Genomic DNA, 18,412 nt, shown 5'->3' with positions numbered 1-18,412 from the left:
TCAAGCACAATGGGTCTGGCCTGGTGTTAATCTTTTCTTCCTTTAGACGGTGGGTTTGGGCAACCTCTTATGGCTCAGACTGATCCTCAATAAATATGTTATAAACATTTATATCAAATCATTATTATTATTATATATCATAGTAGCATATCTTGACCATCCTTTGTTTTGATGGATCGCCTAGTTTATAAGATAATCCAACCTCCCCCTAAAAACAGGAGCCATAGAGTCCTGGCTCATGTTCAGGACGTGCTTTTCCTCCTAACACTCCTCATCTCCTCCATCGGGGGTTTTGCCTTTAGTTAGTCTATCACCACCCACTGCGCCATGCACAACAGTTGTTCCATCCCATCTCAGCCCCCCTGATATCTTCTCCTATATCCACTCCGCCATACAACTCACCGTAGTGCTCTGTCCTTCCTCCCTGTAGCCACTTCTCTTGTTTGGTCACAATAATTTTTTCCATCCCGATGATATTTTTAAACTAGAGGGCAGGCCTTAGCATGATGGTAAGGTTGCTCCATTATGACCTAAATGTCATGGGTTCGAAACAAAGACTCTCCACAAACAAAGGTAAGGCTATGCCTATCTGATCATCCTCAGAGTGGCAAGAGCCTTGTGTACTGGGACACTCCTTTTCTAATAACATTTTTGAACTGTGATCATATCATAGACTAACACTTGCACAGCTATATTTTTCTTATCTATTATTCTCTCATTTTTTTTCTTACATGAAATATGTTGACTTTTTTGAAATATTTGTTTTTTTTTATAAGTTCATCTATATCTGTTTTCTTTTATTACCTTTATACCACCATAACTTCAGAGAAGCAGCTTTTGGATACTATTGAATAGCACTTGGTCGCACTGTTAAAGTTATTATTAATCTACAATTGTGTGATAAATGCAATTAAAGTTCGAGCTTATTCTTGATTTATGTTAGGGTTGTTATGTGGAATTCAAGTAAGAAATCCTCATTTTACATTTTGCTAATCTGTTGCTAGGTTAATTTGGTGGTGATGTGAATGCAGAAATATACAGTCCATTATCACAATAACTACAAGAATAACTAGATCCAGAAGTATACAAACTATGCAAAAAATAAAGTGTGCCGCGGCAATATTATTAAAGACATAAGCATCTAACGAGGTTTTTAAGCTTCCAGAAGATAAACCTTCAGTGATGAATTTTTGTTGGAAGATGGCAAATATTTCGAGCAAGTAATATGCATCTGAAGCAGCATATAATATCTGATCTTCACTTAAAGGGCGACATGACCAGTCACTACATTGAAGTTCCTGAATGAAGATATGAAATATGAGACAAATCATAAAGAAAATTTTCAAACAGCATAAGAAGGAGGACAGAAATTTATAACAAAAAACACCAAAGACAAATTAGATCCTTCCAAAAAATAAAAGGCAATCCTAATGTTATTAAACATTTTAAGTTATAATCATTCAAAAAAACATAGCTACATAATATGAAATGTGACAGATGAAGTGTCAGTGAAAAAAATAAAGAAACCTAACACTGAGATTGGAGAGAATAAAAGAATGCGGTTTATATTTTAGTGAGACTCAACATTAATAAATATTTGTACGTGTTTCTTTGGAGCTTCTCTTTGAAATGGGCTGTCAAATTTTGTCCTTTCATTATTGATGGTGTGAAAGATGATATCATTACAACCAATGTTTGCAAACCAAAGCCAAACAAAATGAAAATTGCCATTTTTTTGGGAGGAAGAAAAAATATCCATAAACAATTAAATAGCCATGTAGGAAGTAATATATATATATATATATATATATATATATTATAAGAGTGCTGGGGCCTTACACAGGTTGACAGGTTGGTCACAGGTGGTTGCAGGTGAGGTTTGGGTCCAACATTCCTGACCTACTAGCAGGTCAGGTCTGTTCAGGTCCAGCACTCATGACCACCGGTGGGTCAGGTCTGGTTCAGGTGAGGCTCTACAGATTTTGAGAGGTCAATGCCACTCAAACCCAACCCAACCTGTTGCTCGCCACCCCTACATGGCATATAGTCGGTGCCAGCACAAGAAAGGTAACAGCAATTACGCTGCATTGGTACAAACCATATCAAGTGGCACACCAAGTACTAATATGGAAGGTTATTTAAGACCTTGCTTCTTCTCCCTTGAAAATACCAATCTTTGCAGTGGCTCATTTTGGTAGGTGATGAAACTACCTACAAGCTTCCCAAAAAATATTTTTTTCCCAATTTTCAAAGTAAGGAAACACTAATATTGTTAAATAGTATGCAGTCTTTTTTATCTTTAAGAAAAAGAATACACATGGCTCATATCAGAACTTGATTTATGCGTCAGCTTCCATATTATTCCAATAATAAAGATGCTTTTGATTTTGCATGCATGAAGAACTGAAGTGTTTTTTCTCAGATCATAAGATTAGCCATGGGAATACTTGAGAAAATTTCAGTAACCGTAAAATATCAAGGCTATGAATACTAGGAGGAGAAATTCAATCTAACTTTATAAGGAATGCAGCAAAAGGAAAGACAAGTCAATGGCAGGATGCTGGACCTTTGATAGTGAGATGTTAAGCACTTCTTGACAAATAGCTGCCAAGCTTTTAGTCTCCTTTGGAACCTTTTTCCCAACATTTTGATTCTTGAGATGATGGTGTATGCTGGTAATATCAAGAAATGGCTCCACCTGTCATGCAGAAATATAGTCATAATTTCTAAAAGTCATTTTATAAGCAAATATAAGAAGAAAAGCTTATGGATTTATAGGTTGGTTACAACTTCACCAACAGTGTTTTTCCTAAAAATGTCCAGAAGCACATGGTCATATAAACCTTACAGTAAAGATGTACAGCATTGTCGGAAAAGTATACTGAGGGCATCAATGTCTTATCATTGGAAAAGATAAATCTTTCATCCGACAATTATAAAAACAAAGAGAGAAAGAGACAAGCTTGGACTATGCAAACTTCTACCTTTCATCAATAAAAACATTTTAGTATAGGACCATAAGTAGTAATATTACAAGGAATTCCTTTTTCACATCAAGGAGGGAACAAAGGAGTAAAATTCTATAGGCAGGATCCAACAAAACTCATAAGCCAAAAAAAGGGAAACAGAATTACATTTAACCTCTGCAGAGTGAAAACTTTATACTTGGTCCCTGATTTTGGCAGTCATTTTTTATGTTTAATCCCTCTGTTTGTAAGTGCAAACAGAAAAGGATAACCATGAAAAGAAACAAGCCTAACTGTGTGCAAAACACGTCTGTATACGGTGACTAATTGTAAAATGTAAACTGTTCATAAAATTACAGACAAAACAAAAAACCAAGCGTTAATCTCCCCAAAAAAATTCAACAGAAATATGTAATAACCATGCTCAAGCATGTGATGTAACACAATGTTAAGGCTGTGTTGCTCTGCATGGCAAAGATTGCAATGGCAAGCCAAGTTGAAGACCCTCCAGTCTTGCTAATTTTCTATCAGTATTTTATGCTGTCATGGAAATATTTGACCAAACAACAACTATCCTTCAAATTGTTTCCTGGAAGGAAAATATCCTTCAAATGAAGAAAATTAAAAAAAAAAAAAAAAAGTTGTATCCAAAATAATTTGTCTATTCAATTGTCTACAGATGAAGCTCCAAGTAATCTTTCAATCAAAGTTCCAAAATTTCAATCTCAAACCTGGGTCTCCCTCAGAGCTCCATGGCAAGGGTTAAACCATCTTCCAACAATACACTCAATATACTCCCCTAAATTGTTGCTCTTTTCCTAAAATACCACACAAGTAGTCTCCATTTGAAAAAGGCATACTACCTTGTATGGAAGCACCCATGAATTAACAGAAAATTTGTTCCACTACCTTCCAGCACAGACCTTTTAATATAAAATTATCGATACTAGAGAGAATCATCTTGGAGAAAAGAGCTTGAATTTACGCTCAAATCCAATATTTGATAAGCAAATCCTAAGCCATCAAACCATTCGGTTCTTAGAAAAGAAGAGAAGGAAGCAAAAAAGCAACATTACCACTCCCAACTTAGTAATTTCTCATATCAAGATTCAAGATCCACAACTCAACAATTAGCTCCACAAAAGAACACATCTAGAGTCTAAAAATGACATGATCATAGTCCTTTTAGAAGTATAGACATGTTACATGACAAGTCACTTATAAAACTGTTAATGCCAGTGGCCCGGATGAGAAAATTGGGGGTTCAGGTTAGGTAGACAACGAATGGTAATAAACATATCAAAATAAAGTTGTTAAAGTCTCAAGGTGCACCAAGGCAACAAGGTCTCTTAAAGCCTAAGCACAAGGTACAAAGCAAGGTGCGCACCTTAAAGTAAGGTGATGCGTGTTTGTACCAATAATGTACATATATATGCATACATATCTGTGTACATACATATATATGCATGCTTATGTGTATAGGGGTACAAATGAGCCGAGCAACTCGTGAGTTGCTCGAGCTTAACTCACCTATTTTCGAGCTCAAGTAGCTTGAATAATTTTTTCAATTTAGCTTGAATAGTTTTTCAAGTCAAGCTTGAGTAGTAAAATGCTCGACTTGAAGGCTTGCAAGCCTAATCGAGTATATATATTTTTAATAATATTATATTCTATTTGTAATATATTATTAATTTAATATTTTAAAATATAATATTTATATTTCTTTAATCTGACCTAACTCCTAACTTTTAACTATATATATTTGTGTTAATTATACGAAGGTTTGAATTCAAGCTCGAATATGGCTCAATTATAATGCAAGTCGAGTCAAGTTTGAGCTTGGATATTAAGGCTCGATCGATGTGGAGTCAAGTTTCAAGTCCAGATATTTTGAGTCGAGTCAAGCTCAAGCCTCTAGCTATTTGACTTATCTCTCCTCAATTACACCCCTTACAAACACATATACATATATGTACTTGCATATCCATATAAGCATTTCTACATATCTTCATACATATACATATATATATATATACATGTATATATAATGAATTCATAATATTAAATATTTATTTGACAAGAACCTAGATGATTCCAGGAAGACCCACAAACACATATGCACACATTACAGCAGCAGCAGCATGCACACACTCACACACAACAAACTCACTTGAAAAAGAAAAAAACACAAACACAATCATCACAATAAATAACAGAGAACCAAACAACCACGATGATATGTGCATGCCAAGAAAAACAATCAAGAAGATGCTTCTTTTTTTACATCTCAATGCCCTGGTGTGGTGCGTGTTAGGTGAGTGCCTTATGCCTCAGGTGCACCTTAGGCATGCCCTTAACATTATTGTATCAAACTAAGAAATAAAATCAAATACAATATATTGCTTTTGTCACTTGATGTTCTAATATAGAAGATAGAATAATGGATGATGTTTCCTCCAATTTCCTCCCTTTTTCCCCTTCTCTGCTTCTCTTTCTCAAAAGAGAGCTCTCTACGACATTGCCAGTTAAAATTAAGACCTACTAATACAATAAAATGGCAATTACTTATGGATCCTAGACATTATGATTGGCCGTGTCGAACTGAATCAAGAGGGAACTTGCTCGCTTGATAAATAGGTCAAACCGGCTCAATCATTTGATTAAACCCTCTCACCGATTTGATTAAACCCCACTCTTCTCTCCCCCCCCCTCCCCAAACCCAAACACATGCACGCGCATTTGGTGAAAACTCAAAGCACCTTCTTCCCAATGATGACGACGAGGAGGGCTTTCAAGCCCTCTCTCTCAGCCTCTCTTTCCCCCACACTTCCTCTCCCTCCCTTCATCTCTTTCTCCCACCCTCTGACTCTCTCTCCTTCTCCCTCTCCCCTTCCTCTTTGGCTCTCCCTATTTCTATACATCCCAGAATGGTATGCTACAGAACCATACCATGCCCAAGTGGTCACCAGCCGAAACAACCTCTGGTACCTATTCAATGAACCTTGCTAGACATCTTTAAAAAATATATACATCAAATGCTCTCTATTCTAAAAATTGCCACATATAACAAATATATAAAAGATTATACCATACTTCCATATTCAAGTCCTACAGCACCATGTAAGTAATCCTAAAATTATGTTCCACAAGCTTCCACCTTCTCAGTGCTAAGGATTGCAACATTAGTGGGCATGTCTTTCCCTTCTCCTTTCCTCTCTCTTCTCTAATGGTTGGTCCCATGTGGGCACCAACACTAAGTTAGAGCTGATGTAACATTTAACTTAAATGAGGCCATATCGCCTGTAACCTAATTCATCGAGGCCCTAATATCTTTTCAACAATATTTTATATAGATTCCCTATTTGACTCTCTCTCTCTCTCTCTCTCTCTCTCTTCTTCTCTTTCCTTCTCCCTCTCTCTCTCTTTTGCGCTCTCTATTTCCAAAACATCCCAAAATGGCATGGTGCAGATCTGTATTGTGTTGAACCGGTCACCGGTTAGGACGACCTTCAATACCAATTTGGCAAACCTTGCTGCATATCTTTAAAACATATATACATTGAACACCTCTTCATTCTGAAAATTGCCACATTCAACAGATAAATAAAAACTTATACCATGCTTCCATATTCGAGTCCTATAGCATCATGTAAGCAATCCTCAAATTATGTTCCACAAGAATTCTCCCTTCTTGGTGCTAAGGATTGCAATATTGGTGGGCACATCTTTCCCTTCTCTTTTCCTTTCTATGGTGGCTGGTCCCATCTGGGCACCAACACTAAGTTAGAGGTTGATGTGGCATTTAACTTAAATGAGGCCATATCACCTGTACTCTGATTCATCTAAAGGCCCTAAAATCTTTTCAACAATATATTATATAGATAACCTTTAACAAAAACGAGTCTTTGGTATGTGAGATGCACGTGAAAAGATGCACATGAGAAGCCGAGTAATTGTTGGGAGTTAGACCTCAAAGTTCAAATCAATTTAGACCACGAAAGCATTTTCTTTTTTTTTTTTTTGCTGGCCACATTATCTCCGTCTCTCACTCAATGCTAATGCCTGCAAGCTTTGTGAGCAATATAATGCATAAATACGCAACCATGCAAAGGCTTCACTTGCTTGGATTCAGGCCCTATATGGCCAGACTCCAAGCATTCTCCTCAACTAAAATAAAGCTAAAATTGACAAATGAAGGACTCAGCATCAGAAAATGAAGGCCTCTAGATTTTAATGTAATGGCCAGTTTTCCAACCTCCAATTATTTGAGGCCTGATGTTGAATCCAACACTCTGCATCTCCTGCATGCATTAATCAGATAAACTTCTTCTTAGCACTTTGAATTTATTGTCTAAGACTTCAAAAATGATTTTACTAGCGCATAAAGTTGAAGAATTTTCTCCACAAATGATAAATCCAGACTTTTCAAAAGAATCTTGAAGGCTTTGTGATGCGGGACAACCCTAAAGAAGAGAGAAAAAGAAAATCAATCCTAATGATCAAGCTCTCTTCTGTTCATCAACAACAAATCACGTCCAGCCAGGGACTCATTATTTCCAGGACAGACAGTATAGTTGTCTATACTCTGCTCAGGAGGCATGATTGATTGATACGAGACTAAAGCGACATCAATCTAAATGATACAGACGAATGCCATTCGAGAGATCAGTAAACAACTAGCAATAGAAAATTTCATAAACAGATAGCAAAAATTAAACATACTCACGAGTAAATGCAAAAAAAAAAATATGAATGGAACGAGAGAAAATAAAACATTAAATCCGTGAGAAAAATCCAAGAAGATGATAAGAATCCGGATCGTGGTAGTTAAGAAACTACTCTGATTAGGATTCTTAATCTTTTAATCAAACAGATCCATCGATAAAGAACTAGATCTTTATCAATATCGGATTAAAAAAAAATCAAAGATCAATTGATAAGGAACGAAGGTCCTTGACAACATATGATCTGTAGAATAAGAAATCACTCCTCTCAACACGATAGATGAAAATTCTGGAGGAGACAAATCTTCTCTTGGTGGGATAGGCTTGCGTGGATAGATGATGGAGTCGAATCAGAGTCGCAGGAACACTGGATCTTAAATAGAAGGAGTAGGATAGAAAGTGAGCCTCACACCCTCCCCTTGTGGGACGATTTTGGGTCTCACACCCTCTTCCTCTCGGAGCGATTGACATAAGTATTTGTGAAGTTTGTAAAATCATTCATCGTCCTCTTCATGGAAGATAAAAAGATTTATATAGGACTCTAAGGGTCCTGTTTCTTTAGGAATCTCTTATCTTTTACAAAGAAGAAATCAGCCCTCCACAAAAAAATAAAGCATTATATGTGATAAAATAATCTACCATGGAAAAGAAATCAGCCTTCAACAAAATAAGTAGCCAAGAACTCTTAAGAAATTCTAGGGAAGAAATGGAACTCCATGTGGATGCTTGATGCTTGACACAACTTGGCATGAGCACGGCACACGCTGGCATGCATATTTCTCCTCTTGGCAAGTGGAGAGTGGTGGCTCCAAAGATGACGTGGACAAATCCAAGTATGGCCCTATGGACCCAAAGCTAAATGCATTAAAAATTTATTGACTGAAAATAAATTACTGAAGTAGAATCAATCTAATGAGGCTTCTTCGATCCAAATTGAATTTAAATCATGTTGCCAATTTTTGATGGCTCTGGTGTCTGCACCAATTCTCTCGAGGTGGGGCAAACTCGACCCTATCAAGTGTGGGTCGATTCCGCTCTGGTGACGCTAAAGTAGATCGGGATCAATGCATTGCAGCTCTTTTCGAGTGATTCAGGAATCTTCAGACTCCGGTCGACCTCGCCATCTGACCAGATACCGCTGATAGCCTTGACTCCGGATGGAGAGAATCTGCTCATCCAAAATTCTCTTAATCTGATCGTGTTTTGCTGACATTTTGGCTGGTGGACACTCAGGGACAGATTCGCTTTCAAAAGTTGGTTCAGGCTCAAATGGCTCACTAGGTATCCGAGTTGATTCTTTATAGGCGACAAGATATGTAATGTTAAAAGTAGAGCTAATCCCAAAATCAGAAGATAGGTCCACAACATACGCATTTGATCCGATTTTCTTTATGATCTTAAACGGACCTGCTCCTCGGGCATGTAACTTCTTCACAGTTCCGGATGGAAACCGTTCAGGCTTCAATCGAACCATCACATAGTCTCCCTCTGCAAACTCTTGAACACGTCGATGAGAATCTGCATTCTGTTTATAAACTTTATTGCTCATACTAATTTTTTTACTGATCTCTTTATGCAGACTCTTGACATGCTGTGCAAATGACTCTGCAGATTCGGAAATCCTAGCATGCATGGGTAGTGGGATGAGGTCTATTGGTTTTCTAGGTTGATATCCATGAACTACTTCAAAAGGACTCATGCCAATGGACCTATTAACAGAGCTATTATATGCAAATTCGACTCAGGGCAGCAAAAGATCCCAGTTACCCATATGTTCTCCAATCAAGCAACGCAAAAGATTTTCAAGACTCCTATTAACCACTTCGGTCTGACCGTCGGTTTGCGGATGATAGGCAGAAGAAAACTTTAGTTTTGTGCCTAAAATGTGCCATAGGATTTTCCAAGAGTAGCTCATAAATCTAACATTCCTATCAGAAACAATGGTTTTAGGCAATCCATGTAGTCTAACAATCTCATCAAAGTATATCCTCGCAACTTTCGACGCATCAGACATTTGGCAACAGGGCAAAAAATGGGCTATTTTTGAAAATCTATCTACAACCACTAAAATAAAATCATGCTTCCTAGCTGTCCTAAGTAATTCTAAAACAAAATCCATACTAACATCTTGCCAAGGACAGTCTGGTATAGGTAAGGGTGTATATAGGCCAGTGTTTTGTTTTCTCTGTTTGGCCACGGCACATGTTCTACATTGGACAACAATTCGGGCGACATCTCTTTTCAAGCTTGGCTAAAAGAACTGGGCTTCTACCAACTCTATAGTTTTATTCCTACCAAAGTGTCCAGCTAATCCTCCAGCATGTAATTCCCAAACTAAAAAATCTCTTAAAGATGTACAGGGTATACACAGCCTAGTTTCTCTAAATAGGTAACCATCCTGAAGGGTATATTCACTACATTCTCTAGATGGCCCCTTACGTAAAGCGGTATGTCACCAAAATCTGGACACTCCTCATAATTTTCTTTAACCTTATCAAAACCAACAACTTCTATACTAACAGTGGACAGCAAAGTATGATGACGACTCAAGACATCAGCAGCACGATTCTCTATACCTGTACGGTGTTTCAAAACAAAAGTATAGGCTTGCAAAAACTCAACCCACCTACCGTGTCTATGATTCAATTTTTTTTGGGAATTCAAGAATCTAAGGGCCTCATGGTCAGAGTACAAAATAAATTCTTACGGTAGTAGGTAATGCCTCCAATATCTTAAAGCTTGGATTACCGCATAAAACTCTTTATCGTAGGTAGAATATTTGAGTTTAGAATCGTTAAATTTCTCGCTAAAGTATGCTACCGGATGACCTTCTTGACTAAGGACACCACCAATCCCAACTCCTGACGCATCGCACGCTACTTCAAAAACCTTAGAAAAATCAAGGAGACGTAAGATTGGGGCATGGGTCATCTTGTCCTTAATGTCTAGAAAAGCTCTATTGGCTGTCCTAGTCCATTTAAATTTTTTCCTTTCTTATGCAATCAGTGATGGGAGCGACTATGGTGCTAAACCCTTTTATGAACCTACGATAAAAGGTTGCTAATCCATGAAAACTCCACATGTCATGCACACTCTTAGGCACCGGCCACTCAACTATTGCTCTAATCTTTTCAGGATCAGCAGATACACCATTGGGGGTAACAACAAAATCTAAAAAGATGATATGGTCTGTCATAAAAGTGCACTTCTTAGGATTAGCATACAAGCTTTCTGTTTTAAGAACTCGACACACTTTTTGGAGATGATCTAGATGATCTTTCCTAGTTCGACTATAGATCAAAATATCATCAAAATATACGACTACAAATACTTCTATAAATAGTCGTAGTACTTGGGTCATCAACCTCATGAAGATACTAGGGGCATTAGATAATCCAAATGGCATCACCATCCACTCATATAAACCATTTTTTGTCTTGAAAGCAGCTTTCCACTCATCTTCCGGTCTAATCCTTACTTGATGGTAACCACTCTTAAGATCAATCTTAGAAAAGATAGTGGATCCGACCATCATATCTAACATGTCATCTAACCTAGGGATGGGGAAGCGGTACTTAATAGTGATCTTGTTAATGGCACGGCTATCTATGCACATCCTCCATGTACCATCCTTCTTTGGAGTCAGTAGTGCAGGAACCGCGCAAGGACTCAAACTCTCCCTCACAAATCCTTTTTTTATCAGCTCTCCAACTTGTCTTTGTAGCTCGGCATGCTCATTAGCGTTCAACCTATAGTGGGGCAAGTTGAGTAGAGTAGATCCAGGAACTAAATCAATGACATGTTGAATGTTTCTCATAGGCGGTAAGTAATCTGGAAGATCCTCAAGAAAGACATCATGAAACTCACTAAGAAGGCTAGCTACTTCCTTAGGATAATTCACCTTAGAATCCTCACGAACTTCTCTAGCAGCAAGCATCCAAACTGGTGATCCTTCACTCATGGTCGTCTCTAATTCTTTAGCACCTATCAGATGGAGGCTTTTCTTGAGGTTTTCTTTTGGTCCATCGCCTATCTTTCTATTAGTAGCCTTAGGTGGGGAAGGATTAATCGTGATCTTATTACCCTGATGAGTAAAGCTACAGGAGTTGGTTCGGCCATAAATCGTAACATCATTGTCGAATAGCCAAGGCCGACCTAATATGATACTTCCGACTTTCATGGGTAAGACATCGCACCACACATGATCTTGGTAGGAATGAAGCTGGATGGGCACACGGCATCTAAATTTGATGGGAATAGAGGAGGAATCAATCCAAGACACACGATATGAACTGGGATAATCCACAGGAGTTAATCCTAATCGCTTAATCGTGTCGATGAAGATGGCGTTGATACAGCTACCGCTATCAATGATCATCTTATAAATTTTATCGCCAAATTTTATGAAGATATGAAAAATAGAGGTCCTACGCCAGTCTTCACTTTCCTTAGTTTGTGCTAGGACATACCTAACGACTCCAAGCCTAAGGTCTGACTCGGGTGCGGCATAACCTAAGATGTCCTCAGTACTCTCAAATTGCTCGGTTAAATCTGGATCAGCTTCATAAACTTCCTCCTCAATATTTTCTAGAATTTCTCTTTCTAATTCTTCTACGAATAATGATCGGTTGGGGCATTGTGCAGCAAAGTGACCGTAACCATGGCACTTGAAGCAATGGAATCGAGAACTACTTCCTTTTGATAACTCTCCTATAGCTCCTTTTCCTTTATCTTCTTTTCTCCCAATAGGATTTGTAAGTGGAGGTCCGTTACTAGGAGTTTGATTAATATTAGGTATCGATCCAGAAGGGGTTACTCGATTGGGTTCAAGACGACGGAGAGTCGAATATCTAAAAAATCTCTCAAAGTCTAAGACAAGTTGATAAGCTTGTTCCAACGTAGTTACCTCTCGCAGAAAGAGCTCACGCTGAATATTCTCTCGTAATCCAACTCTAAATCTAGATAAGGTAACAACCTTATCTTCGGCTACTCCACATCTCATGAGGTATTCATCAAATCTCGTGATATACTCGGTGTCTGATCTATTCCCTTGAGTAAGCCTCTGCCATTGATCTAAAAGTCTTTGTTGGTAAGAGGTGGGGAGGTACTTCTCTCTGATTTTTTCTTTCATCTCATCTCAGGTTTCTATCGGATCTTGTCTTCTCTGATTGAGAAGGCGCTCAACACTTTCCTAATAAAGTCGGGCTTGCCTAACCAATTGCATCCTAGCAAACCTAACTCTCCTTGCTTTAGACATTTCGTACCATTCAAAATAATGGTCCATACCTGATTCCCAATCTTAAGTACTCTCTCGGATCTAGACAACCATCAAAACTTGAGGCTTCGACCTTCACATTCCTAAGAATATGCTCATCTTGATCGAACTGGTTATGGTGCGGGCGTGCCCCTATAGGTCGATCAAGTTCTAGATTCCTACCTCTTTGTCCTATAGGTAGTCGGAGAGACAAATTCAGGTTGTTTCTGCCTAGCTTCTTCTAATACCACTATTCTCTCATCCATGGCTTTCATAAAATTTTTCATGTCATCAAACTTTTCAGTCAGAGCATTAATGATGGCTGCTATATTGGGATCCATATTGGTGTTGGGTGGGGAAGTAGGATGTTGGTACCAGATACCTGATTTAGTGGTCATGCAACTCTAGGATGCAGAAATAAGGTGTAATAAAAATTAAAATGCTTGAAAGTAAAATACGAAATTTAGAGTACGAAAATTTAACTTGCGGAAATTTAAATTGCTGAATTTAAACTAAAGTCCTAATCAACCGGCTCTGATACCAAATTGATGCGGGACAACCCTAAAGAAGAGAGAAAAAGAAAATCAATCCTAATGATTAAGCTCTCTTCTGCTCATCAACAACAAATCACGTCCAGCCAGGGGCTCATTATTCACAGGACAGACAGTATAGAATTGCCTATTCTCTGCTCAGGAGGCGTGATTGATTGATACGAGACTAAAGCGAGATTAATCTAAATGATGCAGACGAATGTTATTCGAGAGATCAGTAAACTACTAGCAATAGAAAATTTCATAAACAGATAGCAGAAATTAAACATGTTCACGAGTAAATGCAAAAAAAGAAATATGAATGGAATGAGAGAAAATAAAATATTAAACACGTGAGAAAAATCCAAGAAAATGATAAGAATTCGGATCGTGGTAGTTAAGAAACTACTCTGATTAGGGCTCTTAATCTTTTAACCAAACAGATCCATCGATAAAGAACTAGGTCTTTACCAACATCGGATTAAAAAAAAAAAAATCAAAAATCAACTGAAAAAGAATGAAGGTCCTTGACAGCATATGATCTGTAGAATAAGAAATCACTCCTCTCAGCACGATAGACGGAAATTCTGGAAGAGACAGATCTTCTCTTAGCGGGATAGGCTTGCATGGGTAGATGGTGGAGTCAAATCAGAGTCGCAGGAACACTGGATCTTAAGTAGGAGTAGGATAGAAAGTGGGCCTCACACCCTCCCCTTGTGGGGCGATTTTGGATCTCACACCCTCTTTCTCTCGGAGCGATTGACACAAATATTTGTGGAGTTTGTAAAATCATTCATCGTCCTCTTCATGGAAGATACAAAGATTTATATAGGACTCTAAGGATCCTGTTTCTTTAGGAATCTCTTATCTTTTACAAGAAAGAAATCAGCCCTGCACAAAAAGTAAAGTATTATATGTGATAAAATAATCTACCATGAAAAAGAAATCAGCCTTCAACAAAATAAGTAGCCAAGAACTCTTAAGGAATTCTAGGGAAGAAATGGAACTCCATGTGAATGCTTGATGCTTGACACAACTTAGCATGAGCACGGCATACGCTGGCATGCATATTTCTTCTCTTGGCATGTGGAGAGTGGTGGCTCAAAAGTGACGTGGACAAATCCAAGTATGGCCCTATAGATCCAAAGCTAAATGCATTAAAAATTTATTGACTGAAAATAAATAACTAAAGTAAAATCAATCTAATGAGGCTTCTTCGATCCAAATCGAATTTAAATCATATTGTCGATTTTTGATGGCTCTGATGTATGCACCACTTTGGTGATGCCACCTCACATCAGACCTCCTTTCCAAGTAACAGTGGACAGACAAACATGAGAACAAGTGGCAAATCCCACTTGGGAATTTGTCCATGGTCAAGTTTTTGCATTTGTTTAGGCTAGGATAAGTTAATTAGAAACTAGGTCAGTTTTGCTCATATCATCAGCCACCTCGCTATAATGATGTTCATAACACAAAATCTTGGAGCAGTCAAATATGTTGGTGATCTCAAACAAGTTTCTATGGTTAACACCCTATCTCAAAATGTTTCAATAAAAAGTGCTACATCCAAAGGTGGATCATCTTGCCTTCCCACACCCCCCACCCCCCCCCCCCAAAAAAAAAAAACACCAAGAAAAGGCCCACGAAAGTCATTTATAATATATTGTTTCCACCCTCCCTAACTTCCTGGACTAATAGATCTTGCCCCCAACCCAAAAAAAAAAAAGTTCTAACAAGCCCACCCCTCTAGCTTCCAATTCCGCAATTTGATTTAAACCTTTAACAAGAAAAGAAGAGTAAGTGAAAGGTTCCGTGAAAAGGTTCCCTTTATAATTTAAAGTCCTCACTCTTCTCATTATACTTAACCACTCCTAAAATATCTCAATCACACCGACCCTCTCTCTCTCTCTCTCTCTCTCTCTCTCTAACGAAGGAAAGAAAAACTTGGGATACATTGCTGCATCCTCTGGCTCTTCCACATACGGCCAAAATGAAGAAGGAGACAAAATTGTAGTCTATTCACCCCAGCTCAAGAAGAGGAAAAGGAGCCCCCAAAAAAAAGCGGATGTATGAATTGGCTAATGCAAAATTTGAGTTTTTAAGGTCCCCTTATTGTCCCATTGCAAGAATTCAATCATTATAACTCCTTTTTTTGTTCTCTTACCACTATTAACATCATAATGCTACATTAAAATGTTTTTTTATTTTATAGTGTGATAAAGTTGGAAGTTGTGTAATTCTATTCCTTCACCTTGTTTATACTATTCTATACATGTTGCAGTTTTTATTTAACGTCACCAACTCAGGATGTTTGCATTTGCCGCTACATTTGCGGATCATGCAATTATTACAATTTTTTTGCTTTTCAATATATAAATAGTGATTTAACTGCATTTAAGTTCTAGAAGAACACATTAACAAAATTTATATGCTTTTGGAACCAATAAATGAATTATGTATCCTTTTATTTTTTTCAATATAATTACAGCATAATTAAGTACCATTATTCTTACATTTGTTTAAAAAATTTATATTACTTAGCTTTTTGTCAATCATAACATAATATGCAGTAGTTATTTACTTTAGATAATATAAGAAATAAAATAATCTAAGATATATTAATAATATAAAAAATTTTAATCATTCATTACTCATTGCAAAATTACATATGCTTAACTGGTGATTAACAAGTGATACAGGCACCTTCGTCCTTAAAAAAGTATGTCACACATAGCGTTATATAATTACACATGAAAGATACCATTTGACTGATGGCTATTATCCCGATCTTTAATGGAAGTCATTGTTGCCCCCCTTCCCGAGCAGAAAATCCTGGATCTGTCCCTCATCACATCATCTTGATCAACTGTTGTTCCATTCTTTTCACTCAACCTCCTTATCACTTCATTTGGCCTCAACAAGTACAGATTTCTTAGCAAGACATATTCCTACTTTATTGCTGATATCCCCACAATGAAAAAATGGCACCTTTCCACCAGCTATATTTTTGCCCTCAGGCTAAACAAAAGGCCAAGAATCATGCCACAATTGAAAACACTCATGCCACCTGTTTTAATAAAAGTAACTCCTGATTCCATGGGCATTGGTAAGTGAAATCCTAGCATGCACCTAAAAAATCAGCTTACGGTGGCAACATCACAGAACTTTGCTTGTACAAATGGTGAGGAAAAAAGATAATGTGCATTTACTTGCAGACCTACTGCAACTAATTAAAGCATTTTTCTCAAACAAATGACACAAATTCCATGTAACATCAGGCAAAAACCTTGATGGCAGCATTTTTCTTTCTTGAAGGGGTGAATGCCATTTGATAACTTTGCATTCCATAACAACTATAAAGGGTTGCCATTAAGTTGTAAAACGAGGTGAGACCAAGAAAAAGAGCAAGTGAGATACATCAAGAAGAGCAGAACTAGCATGTTCTCAACCATAGAAAGCAGATCAGAATCCGTCAAGAGATGAATTGAGCAATGTAATATTACTTGGTACTAAATGTTTAGTGTATCTCCCAGAACAGAACTGGCAAGAAATCCAAGAAAACAGAAATGGACTGCATTTCAACACTATCGAAGAAATTAATCAATTATATCAACCATACCCCAAAAAAATTCAACAGGAACCACAAATAAACTGACATCTAATAAGATTATTTTAACAAAGTGGATGTAGCCGAATAACAATATATATATATATATATATATATATATATATATATATATATATATATATATATATATATATATATTTAAAGTCTGACCAAAAGGAATAGTGGACAACATGGAAATGCAAGATCTCACCAAACTTATGCTATTGATAGGAGTCCCAATATTCCACTTAGTCAACAAACTTATGCCCCAAAGAATGTGAAACGTACCTATTTTGGCTACACCAAAATGTTAATATTTTTGTTCTAGATTGGCCAGGAATTTCTGAACTGCCTCGTGATTCCCATATTGGGCAACCTTAAGTTGCAAATTTTTACCAATATTCACATTCAAAATTCATATAAAACTTCAAAAAAATAGCTAAAACAGAGAGAAAGAGAAAGAGTGAGGACTCTGTCGAAGCCGGGATGGCAGCCTTGGGAGGAGAAGGTGGAGGAGAGGTAGACGAGGTCCTGCTTGAACTTGAACCCGAGCTTCAGCACCGACGGATCCACGAACATTTCCTTGAGCAACTCGTAAAGGGCGGGGAGCGGGACGGAGAGCAGGTCCACCAAGAACACGGGCGACTCGCCGACCGCCGGATCCGACGGCTCGCGGCGGACCCGGCAGGCGATCTGAAGCAGGGAAACGCTAGGAAAGGACGGCATATGGCCGGGCGCGGAGGTGGCTCCACCGCCACCGCCGTCGCGCTCGCCGTATTGGTGGTGGTTCTTCCGTGAGGGCTTCCACTCCGCGTCGAGGCCGACGACGGGGGTGCGGTGGAGAGCCCAGCGGAGGAGGGAGAACGCCGGGGAGTCGGCGGCCGTCACCATGTGGATCTCGAAGGACCGGGGCCTGGTCTTGCTCGATTCCATGGCAGTGGGATCGGAATATCGGATCGCTTGCTGTACCCCTTTTGCAGCGCTTGACCGGCTTCCTCCTGGAAACCGAGTCGGTGAAAATCAAGTATCGAGCGGCAACAGTTTATTATGACGTAATGTTACGGTAAACAAGGGCTATACGCAATTGGCACCCAATATCGGCATATAGGCCGCCGATATAAGTTCAGTCTTTAATTGACGTTTTCTCAGGAAAATGATCGTTGAGCCCAACTTTGGAGTAGCCATCAATATATCCTGAAGAATTTTTTAAAAATATATATATATCATAAATTCTGAATAATTTAGAAAAAAAAGCTATCTCTCTATTGGAGCATTGAAACCTTGGTGGTTGAGGCAATGATAAAATCCGGTGACCAACTCCGATGGCT

General features: G+C 38.1%; 1 protein-coding gene across 3 annotated transcripts in view; it reads right to left on the bottom strand.

Annotated features, from left to right (window-relative positions):
• Window positions 1–18,117, bottom strand: part of LOC105054358 (uncharacterized) — a 42,372-nt gene extending 24,255 nt beyond the window's left edge. For all 3 annotated transcript variants that reach the window (XR_012135362.1, XR_012135361.1, XM_073245655.1), the window contains exons 1-3: window positions 17,556–18,117; window positions 2,567–2,698; window positions 1,175–1,298 (exon numbers count right to left, since the gene is read on the bottom strand). Coding sequence is in view for 1 of the 3 variants with exons in the window: in XM_073245655.1 (XP_073101756.1) it covers window positions 1,175–1,298; window positions 2,567–2,698; window positions 17,556–18,017 (718 nt within the window). In the remaining 2 variants the exon portion in view is untranslated. The remainder of the gene's footprint in view (window positions 1–1,174; window positions 1,299–2,566; window positions 2,699–17,555) is intronic.
• Between the last annotated feature and the right edge of the window lie 295 nt (window positions 18,118–18,412).

The sequence above is a fragment of the Elaeis guineensis genome, chromosome 11 (assembly GCF_000442705.2).
Source record: "Elaeis guineensis isolate ETL-2024a chromosome 11, EG11, whole genome shotgun sequence".
Taxonomy (NCBI): Eukaryota; Viridiplantae; Streptophyta; class Magnoliopsida; order Arecales; family Arecaceae; genus Elaeis; species Elaeis guineensis.
Note: the sequence above shows the minus strand (reverse complement) of the source record. Positions and strands in the feature narration are given on the sequence as shown.